Genomic DNA, 16,308 nt, shown 5'->3' with positions numbered 1-16,308 from the left:
TTAGTACGGTATGGTTCGGGGACGAACCAAGCGGAAGCTGGTAGGCATGTGACGCCCGGGGCTGAAGAGGCGGGGAGTGATCGCCGGTGCCAAGAGGTTGCACGGACAATGAGCGGCTCCTGAAAGGCTTCTAGGCGGAGGGAGACATGAATGAACCGATCTTGCCGGAATGAGAGGGGATTCTGAGACTGTGTAGGTATGGGACTGCATAGTTGAGGAGAGCTTAAAAGATTTCATATGTACTACTCATATCAAGAAGGTGCATCTTCTTTTCGGTAGCTCATCACATAAGAACTCCAAAGTTAAGCGTGCTTAACTTGGGGCAATTTTAGGATGGGTGACCCCTGGGAAGTTTCTCAGGGTGCGTGTGAGTGAGGACATAAGCACGCTGGAAAGACCCGTCTTGATACAGTGGGACGTTACATCCGATCCCTGCATCGGAGCTTCCGAAATTTGAATTCTGAGACACGCGGGTGTTCTCAGGGTGCGTGTGAGTGAGGACATAAGCACGCTGGAAAGACCCGTCTTGATACAGTGGGACGTTACATCCGATCCCTGCATCGGAGCTTCCGAAATTTGAATTCTGAGACACGCGGGTGTACTGGATCGGAACGACCGATCCCCTTCGGAGCTTCCGATCGGCGCATTAATTGTGTTGTCGGGCAAAAGTCTTCCGGACAAGATTATCAGGCGGCCGCTCAAGATCGGAACGTCCGATCACTTTCGGTGCTTCCGAACTGCTTCACTTCGTTGCCTCCGATCTGCTTCCGAACAATATAATAATCTTTAGAAAATGATCGGACCTTCCGATCATAGATCGGAGCTTCCGAACTCGTTCTTCGTAGCTTCTGTTCTTCCTTCCGAACTATATAAAATTTCCTTAAATAGATCGGAGCTTCCGAACCTGATCGGAGCTTCCGATCTACCCTTAGCTTCCGAAGATGCTTCTGATCATGATCGGAGGTTCCGATCTCCAATTGGAGCTTCCGATCCCGTAGCAGTATACTTCTTCGAATTTTGTTTATGATCTTGAGTATGAATTTAGTCTTAATTCATCTTGAAAATTTTAACTCTGTAATAAACTCAATGTAAATATTAGTACATTTTAACCTAGTTTTGTTAATCATCAAAACATAGAGAAATAAGACTTGTTAATGCATTAAAAACATTAATCTCATAATCCGAGATTTATATGCGTTTAAGGCGTAACATTTAGTAATATTTTTTACACATATTTACTTATAAATTGTGCAATCATTTTTTAATACGTTGAATAGGGATAAAATATGAAGTTTATATAAATTTGCTTTCTCAATACATTTTTCTTAATCTGTGTGAAAATCCAAAGAAGACAATATATATGGGATGAAGGAAGTATTACCATAAAATTCCGGCAAGAATCCATCATCTTGCAAGGTACTAAATAATTATCATATGACGAAAAATTTTAACGACAGATACCTTAAAAAATATTAAATAATCAATCTCATGGATGAACTTACTCTCAACTGTTATAACTGAGTTAATATTAAAAAAAAAAGATTGCTGCTTTAACATTAATTTTAATGGCTTATAAAATTAAGCATATGTTTAATTTAGTATTAGAAGCTTTGGTAAACATATATATATATATATATATATATATATATATATATATATATATATATATATAATATGGTGTGTGTGTTCAATTCGATAACATCTATTCATAACCACTTTTGATTATAGACACATTGCATGCATATACATTCACATAACAAAATAGTATATAGCTATTTATTAATCTACAAACTAATCTACAAACCTGGGTAAAACACCTCAAGATTTGAGGTGTACATAACCTAGTACTATTCATAAAGCGCAAATAACTCAAAATGGGCCAGTTACTTGCCCTTGACAGGTTAAAAAAAAACACGCGTCTATGATTTTCTATAGCCATCGCCGATGGAACAAACATGTTGAAGGATGAGTGGTAGAGGGAAACAGTGATTACCATTTCTCCCGGTTGCCGCATTTCATTGCCTTTTCTTTCATAAATCAAGCGTCTATCATTTTTCCATCTTTCTCTGTTCACGTATCAGCTTTTACCTTCTGCTTGGGATTGCAAATCTTCTTGTAGGTTTGTTCTCATCGAATTTTTTTTAACCCAAATGTCGTAAATCGTTCAGTCTTGCTTTTACATATAGATCTGTATTTTTTTTTCTAGAGTTTTTATTGCGTCGTCTTTTTATTTATTTGTATATTTTCATACCTTGACAGGTTAAAAAAAACACGCGTCTATGATTTTCTATAGCCACCGCCGACGGAACAAACATGTTGAAGGATGAGTGGTAGAGGGAAACGGTGATTACCGTTTCTCCCGGTTGCCGCATTTCATTGCCTTTTCTTTCGTAAATCAAGTGTCTATCATTCTTCCATCTTTCTCTGCTCGCGTATCAGCTTCTACCTTCTTCTTGGGATTGCAAATCTTCTTGTAGGTTTGTTCTCATCGATTTTTTTAACCCAAATGTCGTAAATCGTTCAGTCTTGCTTTTACGTATAGATATGTATTTTTTTTTCTAGATCTGAGTTTTTATTGCGTCGTATTCTTATTTCTTTGTCTATTTTCATACGCGTTTTTATTTTTGAGATCTGATATTTTGTCTGTTCGAAAAATATCAAACACTTAGAGGATGTTTTACGTAAATATTTTCACATAGATGTGTTGTTTTTTGGTTTTTAAAGATGCGTTTTTGTTTACCTATAAAAGATCTTATGCCTACAAAGACAATGTTATGCATAGATCTTTTTACTGATTTAAGATGTGTGTTTTTTTAACAGGTTTTTAGCATTAACCAAGTGTTCAACGTCCTGTATCATCCGATATTGTTTTGTTTTGTGGTATCTGGTTTGGACTACTAACTTTTCATACGGGTTTGTTCTCGTAGCCTTTTTCCCTGTTTGAATATGCATCGGTTTCTGTTCTAACTAGCAAACGTGTTCTTGTTGTTTGTTTTCAAATGATCTAACGTCTATTTTTTCCACAACTGAAAAAATATCATGTGATGCACAAGATCTCCACTGCATATCATCCACAATCGAATGGCCAAGCTGAAGTTTCGAATCGAGAGATCCAATTTATTCTATAGAAAACAGTGAATCCTACAAGGAAGGACTGGAGCTTGCGATTGGATGATGCTTTGTGGGCCTACAGAAGCGCGCTCAAGACACCAATTGAAATGTCCTCATATCGTCTGATTTTTGGGAAACCATGCCATCTGCCTGTGGAATTGGAGCATAGAGCCTACTGGACTATCAATAACTTTAACATGCAGATGGATGAGAGTGGCGAGCATCGAAAGTTTCAGTTGCAGAATTGGAAAAGATACGCAATGATGCATATTCCAGCTCAAAAATCTACAAGGAAAAGACAAAGGCCTTCCATGACAAGATGATTTCTAGAAGGTAGTTCGAAGTCGGTCAAAAAGTTCTGCTATATCACTCACGACTTCGATTATTCCCAGGTAAGTTGCGTTCTAGATGGATTGGCCCGTTTGTTATTACTAATGTCTTTCCTCATGGTACATTGGAGATTCAGATCTTGGAGACCTCGAAAATATTCAATGTCAATGGACAGAGATTGAAACATTATTATGCAGGGGTCCAAGCGAATGATGGAGAGGATGCACATGATTTAACACTCGAGGCTCCGCCAAAAATTGAGTAAATCGCAGCATACAGTCAAGCTATAGACTGAAAATTTAGCGATGTCTAGGAGGCAACGCAGTTTTTTTCGTTTCCTTTCCCTTAGTTTATTTTTTTAGTTCTTGTTCATTTCTTGTTTTTATTGTTTTTTTTTTCGGAAATTAGAAAAGTACAAAAATATTTTTTTGGTTTTTAAGCTCGATCGATCGGTTAAACTCTATCGATCAAGCGAGAATCCCTCTGGAAAGGCAGAATGGTTTGCGTTTTTGTCTCGCTCGATCGGTAGACTTTAACCGATCGAGCGAGAAATCCTCTGAAAATTTATTTACATGTTATTTTATGTCCCGCTCGATCGGTCATCTTTAACCGATCGAGCGATACCCTTATATCGCGAATATAATCGCGATTCCCCTCTCCCCTCTATCATTCTCTCTTTATCTTTTCTAAATCCCTAAACCCCCAAACCTTCACCTCTAAATTCTCACCCAATTTTCATCTGAATCGCATGGCCACACCCGACCGCCGCACCGCTTTATCTCCGGTCATCTCCTCCATCTCGAAGGATCTCCGGCCGCCATCTCTCTCTCGCCCTATTTCTCCAGCCGATTCCCTGCTCTGCCTCCGGCCGATCTCTCTGCTACGCCGCCAGCTTTCATATTCTCCGATCACTCCAAGCTCACTGGTATTTGCTACGTTTCTACTTCTGATACACTATGGGACCGAAGCGAGTTTGTTACACCGGGGAATCGTCTTCTCAAGGAGCCGCCGCATAATGTTCTTCACAATAGATCACGGGGAAATTTGTTAGCCAAACCGCCCGTGATCGATACGATTACGCCAAGGTAAACTGCTCTCCTATTCCCGAACGCGGCTTTGAACATGATGACTTTAATCTCGATATTATGCCTATGATTGTTCAACGTGGTTGGGAAGTATTTTGTAAAGAACCTCCAGCCGCGATCGTCCTTATTGTGCGTGAATTTTATGCAAATGTTGCGGAGAGGACTCATGGGAAAGCGTTTGTCCGAGGGAAAATAATCTCTTTTGCACCAAATGAATTGAATTATTTGCTTGAAACGCCGGATGTCGATGACTCTCTGTATCAAAGCCTCCAAATCGACCCGGATTTGGATGAGGTAATAGGCCAACTGGGCTACCCAGGAGCTTCGTGGATTGACCCTGTTTCTTCCATGAATTTTAAGGAACGTAATTTGCACTTGGTTTCGGCCACCTGGTATATATTCCTGACTCAGCGTCTGATGCCAATATTGCACATGAGTGAAGTTAATATTGAGCATGCCTTACTTCTTTACGCTCTCGATGTGGGTTGGACGGTAAATGTGGGACGCATGATTCACAGCGAGATCCGTCGGTCGATTACTTCCACCGCCTTAGGTCTCTACTTCCCAATTATTATTACATCACTGTGTATCCGCGTCGGCATTCCCACTCGTCCCGATGAATAATGGTTGCAACCCATGCGGCCCGTGGACGAAGCTGCCATTGATGCCAAGAGAGCTTACTGGATCAAACACTTTGTGCAGGACGACCGATTTTTTCTTCGTCAGGACCCTCCAAGGCCCCCTCCGCCTTCTCGTTTCTCCCAAGCTGATTCCATTCGTGAGCTCACTGATTTTTCTCATCACCAAAACGAGTTCAATACTGTAGCTGCTCAAAACTCTCAAGCTCTAGACTCTCTCATTCGGGGTATATCTCTGCATCTAGGTTATAGTTCATGTTTGTGTTATTAACTAACTGATTTCCATGTTTATCTGACCAAATTTTGAACCGATGGAAGCAATTAGACGATTGAACTCTCATATACTCTGTAATTTATCCTTAAATCTGAATTTTGAAACATACAAGCATGAATAGGATTGAGGCATTGTTTGGATTCTTTGGGCCTAAATTTTTCTTGAATGAATTATCTTTAGTTGCCCCGTTGAGCTTTCACGTTATACATGAGCACATGAGGTGCATACTTTAAATTTTGTGCAAAGTCGTCGTTTACTACTGATGATTCTTCATTTTTGCACTGATTGAAATTTGTATGATTTGACTGTGAATTGAGACATGTCTAGAACTAGTTTAAACACCCCTCGAGGCAAAATACGGGCAAAACTGTGACTTAGGAGTGATGTAGGCAATCTTTCTGAATATTTTTTGAGCCTTTCGAGTCACCCACTGAATTAATTATCCCTAGTACCTTGTTTGAGCCAGATTAAAAAACGAATGACATGCGTGCAAATGTGTGATAAACCCCCATTCGGCATTGTTTCAAGGTCCTACAATTACTACCTGTGAATAGCCTAAACAATAATTCCTACCTTTAAGGGAGTAATTTGAATGATAGAATTTTATACTCCTAATTTGTATTGTGAATATGGAATGGTGTGGTGAAAGAATTGCAAAGAAAGAGGTAGTAGTGAAAGGGGTAGAAAATGAAAAGATGGTGAAAAAGAAAAAAATGTTGGTGGAAAGTAAAGTTTTGAAAAAGAAAGAAAAGAAAAAAAAATCTAAATGAGATGAAGAAAAGGTGTGAAATTTGAATGAAAATGAATGAAAATTAGAGATAGATCATAATTTACTCCCTCTTTTGAATTTTTATTTCTTCGGTTGTAGCCATAAGCCAAGCCTAACATTATAAGCTGATCAAGATCTATTGACCGAGTCACAGTCGCCCAATATACTAGTGGAGAGGGGTTGCAAGAATTTTGTCTATGGACTGTCGATTGACACTTTTGATGAGTATGAATTTTTAATCAAAACACGCACACATAGTATTCTTTGCATTTAACCGATTGTGAGTGTGTTGAATTGATTGTCCATTCATTTTGATCCTGTGATACCTTGAAAAGTCCTCATGATCTATGAATGTGTGAATTGAATTTGGAGTGAGTGTTTTGAAACGTGAGTTGCGAAGTTTATAAGTTTGTGCGGTGAAGCCAGTCTGTGATTTAAAATTTTCAAAAGAGTGTTAGTAGGTTGGATATGGATGGATGTGAAATTTTTTAAAATTATTGCCGAGGTCATTGCTCCATAGTATTTCTTGATCTTTTGTTTGCATTTTTTTTTGCTTGACTTGCTCGAGGGCGAGCAAGGTTTAAGTGTGGGGGAATTTGATAGTTGTGTTTGTGTTGCATATTTTAACATCATTTTGTTGTTGTTTTGCATGCATTTCTGTATTTTAATTTAGTATTTTGTTCGTTTTTCATTTATCGTATCTTCATTGCATATTTTCGGCTTTATTGTGCAAGATATAACATTTTGGATGGAAAATCTGAAGAACAGAATTCGGCCGCTACATCTGCCAACTTCTACCGATCGAGCGGGCACCATATAGAAGAGCTAATTTGAAGACAGAGAGTTGGACGCTCGATCGGTTAAACTTTACCGATCGAGCGGCCGTATGAAGAAAATTGACAGATCGAGACAAAGAAATTCTCGCTCGATCCGTCAAAATTTACGGATCGAGCGATACGGGCTGTTCGGGAAGAAATTTTTATTTTTGGAAACTCTTTTATTTTGGACTCTAGTGTTTTATTCCATTTTTCTCATTATTATTATTATTATTATCCCTTAGACGCAGAAAGCTTGAAAAACTCTCTGGGAGGCTAGGTTTTATTTATCTTTTCTTAAGATTTCTTCTTTTCTTTTGATTTTTCTTTCGTTTTTCATGAATCGTTGTGGCTAGACTTTAGAACTTGGTTGAGGAAGACAAGCCCTTGATTTTATTTGTTTGTGAGATTCGAATTTTCAGTGTTTAATTATTATTGAGTATCAAAATTTGTTCTGATTTATTTCATGCTTGTATGTGAAATTTTCGGATTGATCACTCTAGGATTTCGCAATACAATCTACTGCTAGATTAGAACTCAAATCCGTAATTGTTTGAATCACCTAATTTGCGAAGAAACTACGATTGATATTTTTCGCTTGTAAATCTATTAAATTGTAGAGACAACAATTGACTAGATTAAATACATCCGCTTGTGTATGTGTTGTTTAGATTCATAAGTTTCACTAGTTTGCATGCTATCGTGGATTTAAATCTAATCGCTTGTATTGAGTTAATTCATTGGTAAGAGTTAATTTAGAACGTTTGTGTCTAGTTAACTAAGAGTAAGAACAAGAATTTAATTTTCAATGATAAATATTCGATATAATTGATTATTTTCAAAGAATCAATGATCCAATGAATGATATCAAGGGTGTAGTCGAACGATACCAAAACTTGTTTCTTATTGATTTATTCAATATAATTTTTAATCTTGCATGTTAGTAATAAAAATTTGAATTTAAGTGCTGTTACTTTTTAGTAGTTAATTTGAAACCTCAAAACCCTTTTATTTTATTTTAGAACACACTAAATTTCACTTTACTCGTGAAAACGATCCCTACTCGCACTACTGCATATTTTATTTATTTGATTCGAGTTGAGTAATTTGGATCTTACACGACTTAGCGTTACTAAAAGCTTTTACACAAATATCCTCTCTAAATTTGTAATATAGACAACATATTTGATAAAATATAAGCATACTAAATTAACGTGTTTGGTATGTGCACCATATTCTCGTAGAACGGATTCCATAAATTTGTACACTTTAACCCAGGGAATCTACCACGTTCATGTTTAACTTTATCCGACTATTGTTTCCTACTGAGATCTCCGCAACCCTTGTCAGATTTCCATGTTAACTCTGAACCTCTCAAATGCTTGGTGAAAGATCAGTTTTCTGTCTCTTACTTTTTCCTGCAACATCTCCAGAACCGGTTGCGGAGCCATCTCCAGAATAATTTTTACTGCATTTCATTTCAACAAATAAATATCCATGAGAATATTACTTTCTGAGCATGAAGAGTCTCCAAACCACAACAAACCACATACCACAATATCTCATCTGAAAGGTGGTCATTCAACGAATCTAGATACATTATATGATTTTAAAAAAAAAATGACAAATGGTGGAACTACAGAGGCGTGAAATGCTCACGAAACATCTAACGTTATCTCGTTGAGGAAAGGAATCACAAAACTAGAAGCATTCTCAGGTTCAGAACCACCACAAGCACACCTCAAGACTTAATTTGGAAAAATAGCAAAAAGTTGAATATCATAAATTAGATTCCTTTACAATGCGACAATATGGGTATGCACAGTGCATGACAAAATTTATAAACGAAAGCTATTAAATATAATTTCTGGAGATATTTTACCGTATGGAAGGTGGAACATCTTCAATTTCACGCCCTAGTTCTGAACTGATATAATCATCATCCCATGGCAGGAGTGTAACTTCATCATCCTCCTAAAACAACAACAAAACCAACTGCTGAACTTCACTGAGAACTACTACCTCTCAAAGATGCAATTGAGCTAAACAACAAAATTCTTAACTTAATTCCTCGTTTAAGTCTAGAAAAGATATTAAAATAAACTGAGGTCAAGAAAGCAAAGAATATGGAACCTTGATTTCACAAAACAAGGGCTTACGCATCCCGAAGACAACACCTCGAAAAAGGAGAGACTCTTCACTCCCATCTTCCTGTGCCCTGAAAGTCAGGGCGCTATAATTAACTGCAATGGTGTTGACCTTACAAACCTTCACAAGCTTGAAATTCATTGACTGTAACCAGTAGGAAAAATGCAGAACAGAATGTTAAAATAATAACAACAATAACGATAATAATAGCGGTGATATGTAGATACAACAAATAATTTGTCTAACTTTGGTGTCGTTGTAAAATGTCAATGCTATGTCCGCCAGATTTATCAGACCGGCTCGTTTGCCTGCATTTACAAGTGTCAAAGTCCCACCGGCGGGTAAACCCTGCAGATCTCTCGGATCTAACCTACCTGCTCTACGGGTCAGACAATAACGTGGGATCTCCATACATAAATCGCACATCTGTCAGCAAGTTTAACCAAACTTTAGTTCATGGCATTTATGTTTAATATGGTCTTTGATAATTTAGAAGTTAAGCCGCCCAATGTGTCCATGTCTAATTCAAGAGTTTGAAGGGTTCCGAAGAACAATTTTCCAAATGGGAAGTATCTATACGATCGAAAAGATAAAGTAACATGAAATATAAAGGAACAAATCCCGTACTTCCCGCAACCTAGACAATGATATCCCCTGGACTCGATGAGATTTTGACAGTGCAGGATACTTTGAATCATCGTAGGGTTTTATGTCCCTGGCCTCTATAGCGCTGCACAGTTTTAGATTAACATCAAATCAGAAGACAATGCAGAATCCCTTATCCTCAGTTTACAATCTCAACCAATCACCCAAAGTCAGACACACATAAAAACAGTAGTTCAAATGCCGATTAATCCAACGCCAAAACCAAACTACATGCATCAAACGCATATCAACCTTTTCATTCTTTGATTTCCCAGCAAAATAAAAACAAATCTAAAAAATCAGCAAAGAAAACAAGATAATACCTCGTTTTTGCAGGACACTTTGAATCATTGAGGGATTTTATGTCGCTGGGCTCTACAGCGCTGTACATTTTTTATTAACACAAAATCATAGAACAATAAACAATCATCGATCCTCAGTTTACAAACTCAACCAATCGCCCACACACACACATATATATAAGGTGATGCAAACACCGACCAATGAGACATCAAAACAAAAACAACACATTTCAAATGTATATCAACCTTTCCATTCTCTGATTTCCCAACAAAATAAGAAGAAATCTAAAAAATCAGAGAGAGAGAGAGAGAAACAGGTGAGTACCTCGTATTTTTAGGATACTTTGAATCATAGTAGGATTGTATCATGTACGCCATAGCGCTGCATGTTTAAGATTAACACGAGATCATAAGACAATGAACAATCACCGATCCTTAAAGGATTACTCAACCAATTACACACACACACACATATATATGGGGTAATTTAAACGCCGATTAATACGACATCAAAACCAAAACAATATTTATGTATCAAATGTATATCAACCTTTTTATTCTTTGATTTCAAAATAAAATAATAAAATAAGGGAAAAAATCTAAAAGATCGGAGAAAGAAAGAAGATAATGCCTCATTCCTTCAGGATACTTTGAATCATCATCGGATTTTTTTTCACCGGGCTCTACAGCGCTGCACGTTTTAGACTAACACCAAATCAGAAGCCAATAAAGAACCACTGATCCTCAGTATACAAACTCAAACAATCGCCCAAAAATCTCTCTCTCTCACACACACACACATATACAAGGTACTTAAGCGCCGATTAATACATCAAAACTGAAACAATGTTTATCAACAATAATACAATATATCAACCTTTTCATTCTTAGATTTCCAAAAAGAAAAAGAAAAAGAAAATTCTCAAAGATCAACTAAAGATGCAAGGATGTGCTCTGATGGAAGGATTTCATAGAAATAAATTTCAAAAGTATTTAAACTTGTTTTTGTTGCTTAGATAAATATGATCATATGTTTTAAATCCACCTCTTTCATATGTATACAATATACAATATTTAATGTTAAATAAAATAGATTTCAAGTCCTTTCAATAATGATATCCTTGGAAACTAATTTTACTTTATATAATTAAAGAGTATGTAAGTGATATCATCAAGAAATTTCCTTAGTAGAGAAGAAGCAAGAGACCATTTAGAGATTACAACCACAAATCTGTATTTGAATAATTTAAATTCAATTTGTATTCACATTTTCTTTTTCTCAATTTCAATATATAAAGAAATAAGAGTTACAATGTTACAAATGACTATAGTTTTTGATAGAGCGACGAGTATGATTCTCGTTGATTGCAGCGAATGCAATTATTGAGAGGGAGATTGTTGATTATGCGTGCTAGGTAAAGCAATCGAATAGTAAAACGTGGTGTTTGAGTTGTATGGTTTAAAGATTTGTATTGAACCATTAAATTTCAACAAATAAATATTCATAAGAAAATTACTTTATAAGCATGAAAAACGTCTCCAAACCATAAAGCGTATCTCATTTGAAAGAAGGCTGTTCAATAAATCGAGACACATCATATCTAATGATTTAGAAAAGAATAACCAAGTACAGGACATACAGAGGAATAAAATGCTCACGGAACATCTAGCATTGTCTCATTGAGGTAAGGAATCACATAAATATAACTGGTAGCGCTGTCGGAATCAGTGCCATCACAAGCAATATCCTCAAGACTGAATAGGATAATGTTTCAAAATTATCGCGTCCAACTAATCACATAATATAGTAATGAATAACATAATTAGATCCCTTCCTTCACGACTACGACCACCTTAAAAATTCACAAGAAGTGAAAATTTATAAGCGGAAAGCCATTTAATATAATTTTTCGAGATATCTTACCATATGGAAAGGGGGAAATCTTCAATTTCACATGCTCGTTTTGGACCAGCATAATCATCGTCATTGGGCAGAAGTGTGACTTCATTATCCTCCTAAAAAACAACAAACACCAACTGCTAAACTTCTTTCAACTAGAAAATAGTTGCAATTAAAATAAATAAATTGAGGTCGAGAATGAGAAGAATATGGTACCTTTATTTCACAAAACAAGGGCTTACACAAAAAGACAACAGCTCGAAAAAGAGGAGACTCCTCACTTCCATCTTCTCGTGCCCTGAAAGTCACCCCGCTATATCTAAATGCAATAGTGTTGACCTTACAAACCTTCACAAGCTTGAACTTCTTGGACTGAAAAATGCAGAACAGAATGTTAAAAAAATAATAATAGCAGTGATAATGATATGTAGATATATCAAATAACTTTTCTAACTTTGGTGTCATTGTAAAATTCCAATGCTATTTCCTCCAGATTTCTCAGAGTGGCATTTTTGTCTGCATTTATGTGTGTGCTCCCTCCACCAACCGGCATTTCCGGCTGAAACTCAGTATCACTTCCTTCGTCCACAATTTCATGTTTGACTTCGGCAATACATTCATCACACATCTGTCAACAAGTTTAACCAAACTTTAGTCTCTGACATTCAATTTTAACACGGTCTTCAATAATAAAGATGTTAACCACCCAATATTCAAGGCAAATTCAAGAATTAAGCTGTTAAATGAGTTTCCAAAGAATAAGCAAGTCTTGTTTCTCCCATTTTCCTAATGGGATAAATCTATATAATCCAAAATGATACAATAAAATGGACTGCAAAAGGAACAAATTTCATACGCTGCGCAATTCAGACAACGACATCCCCTGGACTCGATGAGATTTTGACAGTGCTAGATACTTTGAATCGTAGGCTTTTTTGCGGCTGGGCTTCATAGCGCTGCACATTTCAGATTAACCAAAATCAGAATTATAATAAAAATCACCGATCCTCAGTTTTACAAACTCAAACAATCGTCTAAAATCATACAACGATTAATACATAAAACCACAAAAAAAGTGTATTAAAAGTATATCAACCTTTTCATTCTCGGATTTCCACCTACAAAAAGAAATCTAAAAAATCAGCTAAAGAGAATACCTAATGTTTTCGTTGAGAGGCGGCTCTAGGAGACAACCTTTCTTTTTGTTTTGTTTAGGATCTAACCCTCTTATCAATCTATCTATCTATCTATAGATATTACTTGGACACCGAAATAATTTATTTCAAAATTATTTTTTTCTAACCATTATTTTATTAAAAATTTATCACTAACTTTATTATTTGTTTTTTTAAGAGTTTTTTTTTTACACACACAAAGTGTGTGCATTTTTTACTAGTTTAAGATAAGAAACCAAATCCCTTATTCCAAATAAAAATTTTGACTCTACTTTATATATATATATATATATATATATATATATATATATATATATATGGTCGTTCCTTTAGTGAGTCAAAAGAGTCCATTGACTCAGGCCCGATAAATTTGGGGGCCCATAAATTTTTTTAAAAATCTAGTATTATAGAAAGAATATTATAGTCCAATCAAAATTTATTTATCCAGCCTTTTCCAAAGCTAAATGGAAGTCGGCGATTCGGTAGAAAAAAAATTAGATATTCAAATTTCACGACAGGAATTAGATTTCATTCGAAGGTTTTTTTTCTCAATTCTCTCGTGATTTATATTTTTCTAATTTTTTTGTTTATTTGATTATTTCATAACTAGATTTAGATATAGAGATACTTTAATGGATTAATGTATAATTATTTGAATGAAACGTTTGAATTATTGTACGTAAATTGTTTGATGAAATGTTTGAATTAGTTTTATGATAACAATGATTAATATATTTTTCATAAAAAAAAATATGATAATTGAAAACTGTGAATTTGATTGTCCATATATACAATATAGTCACTCAGATTCCAAAAGAAGTCATTGGCAAGATTTGATATGTTTCTTTTCTTTCTTTCTCGGTAATACACTGCCACAAAGGAAATTGAAGAATAGTTGAGGTATTTTAGTTCAACTTCTGATTAATTCTCTAATCACATGATATAAATGATAGTTAGGAAATCTGATATGAGTTGGAAATTATGATTTACTTTTTCTAAATTTTCAATGAAGAAGAGGTGTATATAATTTCTCTGTGTGATTTATTTATTAAAATTTTCATTGAATTATTAAATTCTTAGGTTTATGATGCCTCCTAAGTACATGTCGAGGTTTCAAAAAAGAAAAAGATCGCTAAATATTGAAGAACAAATTCTAAGTCAAGCTGGAAATATCAACAAGTACTTTGTTTCAAACAAAAAAAAAATAGTTTGAATTAGTATTGTTTAGTTATTTATATTCTCTTAAATGTGTTGATTTAAATTAAAAAGATTAACATGGAACTAAAAAAATGTTAACACATATTATGCTTAATTAAGTCATTTAAGTGCCCTTTTTAAAAAATATCGACTCAGACCTAAAAACCTTTAGGATCGGCCCTGTATATATATATATCTTCATATATGAAAGCGTGCTATTTCTTAAAATGACCAGTTTACTCCCGGTCTCCCATTTGCCTCAATTACACGCGTTTAGATTTTCTCTATGCACAAATACACGTGTCTTCTGTCCTACTTCTCCACTGCTTCACACAAAAAGATGGTTCGATCTTATTGGTTGGGATGTGAAGCGACAACCGGTTGTACGCATCAAATCTCTTCCGTTCTTCAATCGCTTATCTCTTGTTTTTTACTGTCTTCTTCGCATCTCCTGCTGCTTTTCACGATCCGCTCACTACCGGGTTCTCATCCTCCAAAACGATAGGTTTCTTTTGGTTTTACGAATTTAGTTGTGTTCTATTCTCTACACTTAGCATCGAAATCTTTCTTGTTTAGGTTACGACATCGATTTGCTCCGATTTGCTAGCTGGTTAGTTTTCCGACTGTGTTTACGACACAGATCTGCTCACTTGTAAGTCTTCCGATTTTGATTCGCTTGGTTTACATTTACTTGTATTTTCTTTACTGCGAGTTAATTCTTTTTTCTCCAAGTTACGATAACGATCTGCTCAGTGGTGGGTTTTTTGACTTCGAACAGCTTGGGTTATGTCATTTATCTTGTATCTTTTTTTTTTTTCTCTCATTTTCTGACTTCAAATACTTTGGTTTGTCATTTCTCTTATTTCCATGTAACTTAATTAAAGTACTTTCGATTACTTGTTCTGTCTGTAACTTACATTGTTTTTAAATGCAACATAACCACACATGTATATGGAATATTCAGCTATCATTTCACGGTGTCCTCACTTATCATTTTTCCAATCTAGAATCAAAGGACTGTCACAGACCGAACCATTAACTGGTTTGTTATTTAAGATTACGATAAAATATAAATACTTAATAGTTGTCTCTTTTATTAGTCACTTCTGAAGTCTGAAATTAAAGGGACTACGAAATAAAGACAATCGGACTGATTTTGTATCCTATGTTTCATTAAGTTGCTTAAATCTGACTACTAATAATATTAACCTCCAGTTTCCAATTATATATTACCTTTATCATTTCTTCTAATGATATTCCTGGTTTTTTTGTATTAGTAACACTTTTTAAAATTGTACGAAAAACATTTACCGAAAATTGGATAACACAAGAAATGACAAGTTCTTCTACTCGACCGGTGTACATGTTCACTCTTTCACTTGAATTTAACTACGATTAAATGCTTTGTATATATTTGCATCTTTTATCAGCTTCGTATTTAACTAAATTCTTCAACTTGCTGACTTTGAATGGTGTCACGACATCTTTTTTCTGCCAAGATCTGTTTTTTTTAGATCTGTGTTCCAAAGAAGAGGATCACATAGATCAGTGTTTTAGTCGTATAGATCTGTTTATTTTATTTTTACATCTTTGCTTTTATTTGACGTATAAATACCTAAATCGTACATTGAATATGCTCTACAGATCTGTGTGTTTTTTTTTTTATATTTGTGTTTTTTTCATACATAGGCGGTAACAGGCTCTTACTAATCTTTTCTTTCTCGATCTTTTTTAAACATTTGATTCTGATTTGGTAGCGCTTAGTCGTATCACGCCCAAATTACCCAACTCAATCAGATAAACAAATAATGCAGTAGTGTGAGTAGGGATCGTTCCCACGAGGAAAGGCAAATTCAATGTGTTTTAAATAAATAAAATGGGGGATTTTGAAGTTTGAGGTTAACTACTGAAAACTTTAA

At 35.4% G+C, this 16,308-nt stretch overlaps 2 protein-coding genes and 1 long non-coding RNA gene across 3 annotated transcripts in view; all 3 read right to left on the bottom strand.

Annotated features, from left to right (window-relative positions):
* Positions 1-8,151: 8,151 nt before the first annotated feature.
* Positions 8,152-9,209, bottom strand: LOC140885448 (uncharacterized). The gene is made up of 3 exons (XR_012150947.1): positions 9,156-9,209; positions 8,905-8,996; positions 8,152-8,490 (listed from the first exon to the last, which is right to left on the bottom strand). It is a non-coding gene; the product is annotated as an uncharacterized lncRNA (long non-coding RNA).
* A 10-nt stretch (positions 9,210-9,219) lies between these two features.
* On the bottom strand, positions 9,220-11,855 carry LOC140878379 (uncharacterized). The gene is made up of 8 exons (XM_073281979.1): positions 11,758-11,855; positions 10,749-10,808; positions 10,443-10,499; positions 10,139-10,198; positions 9,798-9,900; positions 9,417-9,596; positions 9,291-9,314; positions 9,220-9,240 (listed from the first exon to the last, which is right to left on the bottom strand). Exons 1-8 carry the CDS (start codon positions 11,781-11,783, stop codon positions 9,220-9,222), a joined length of 531 nt encoding a protein of 176 aa, XP_073138080.1. The 5' UTR covers positions 11,784-11,855.
* Positions 11,856-11,960: 105 nt separating this feature from the next.
* LOC140878378 (uncharacterized) overlaps positions 11,961-16,308 on the bottom strand; it is a 71,194-nt gene continuing 66,846 nt past the window's right edge. The window contains exons 2-7 of the mRNA XM_073281978.1: positions 13,114-13,149; positions 12,874-12,973; positions 12,472-12,645; positions 12,234-12,389; positions 12,042-12,133; positions 11,961-11,970 (exon numbers count right to left, since the gene is read on the bottom strand). Coding sequence (XP_073138079.1) covers positions 11,961-11,970; positions 12,042-12,133; positions 12,234-12,389; positions 12,472-12,645; positions 12,874-12,973; positions 13,114-13,121 — 540 coding nt within the window. The 5' untranslated portion in view covers positions 13,122-13,149. The remainder of the gene's footprint in view (positions 11,971-12,041; positions 12,134-12,233; positions 12,390-12,471; positions 12,646-12,873; positions 12,974-13,113; positions 13,150-16,308) is intronic.

This window comes from Henckelia pumila, chromosome 2, assembly GCF_033568475.1.
Source record: "Henckelia pumila isolate YLH828 chromosome 2, ASM3356847v2, whole genome shotgun sequence".
NCBI lineage: Eukaryota > Viridiplantae > Streptophyta > Magnoliopsida > Lamiales > Gesneriaceae > Henckelia > Henckelia pumila.
The sequence above is the reverse complement of the archived record's forward strand: the minus strand, read 5'-3'. Positions and strand labels throughout refer to the sequence as shown.

What these genes read in the sequence shown, in the direction of transcription:
- LOC140878379 (XM_073281979.1), bottom strand. Translation starts at nt 11,783, where the DNA reads ATGTTCCGTGAGCATTTTATTCCTCT. An exon ending in CGTGAGCATTTTATTCCTCT is followed by an intron (nt 10,809 to 11,757) that starts GTATGTCCTGTA and finishes TAAAACGTGCAG; the next exon opens with CGCTGTAGAGCCCGGTGAAA. An exon ending in AAGTATCCTAAAAATACGAG is followed by an intron (nt 10,199 to 10,442) that starts GTACTCACCTGT and finishes AAAAATGTACAG; the next exon opens with CGCTGTAGAGCCCAGCGACA.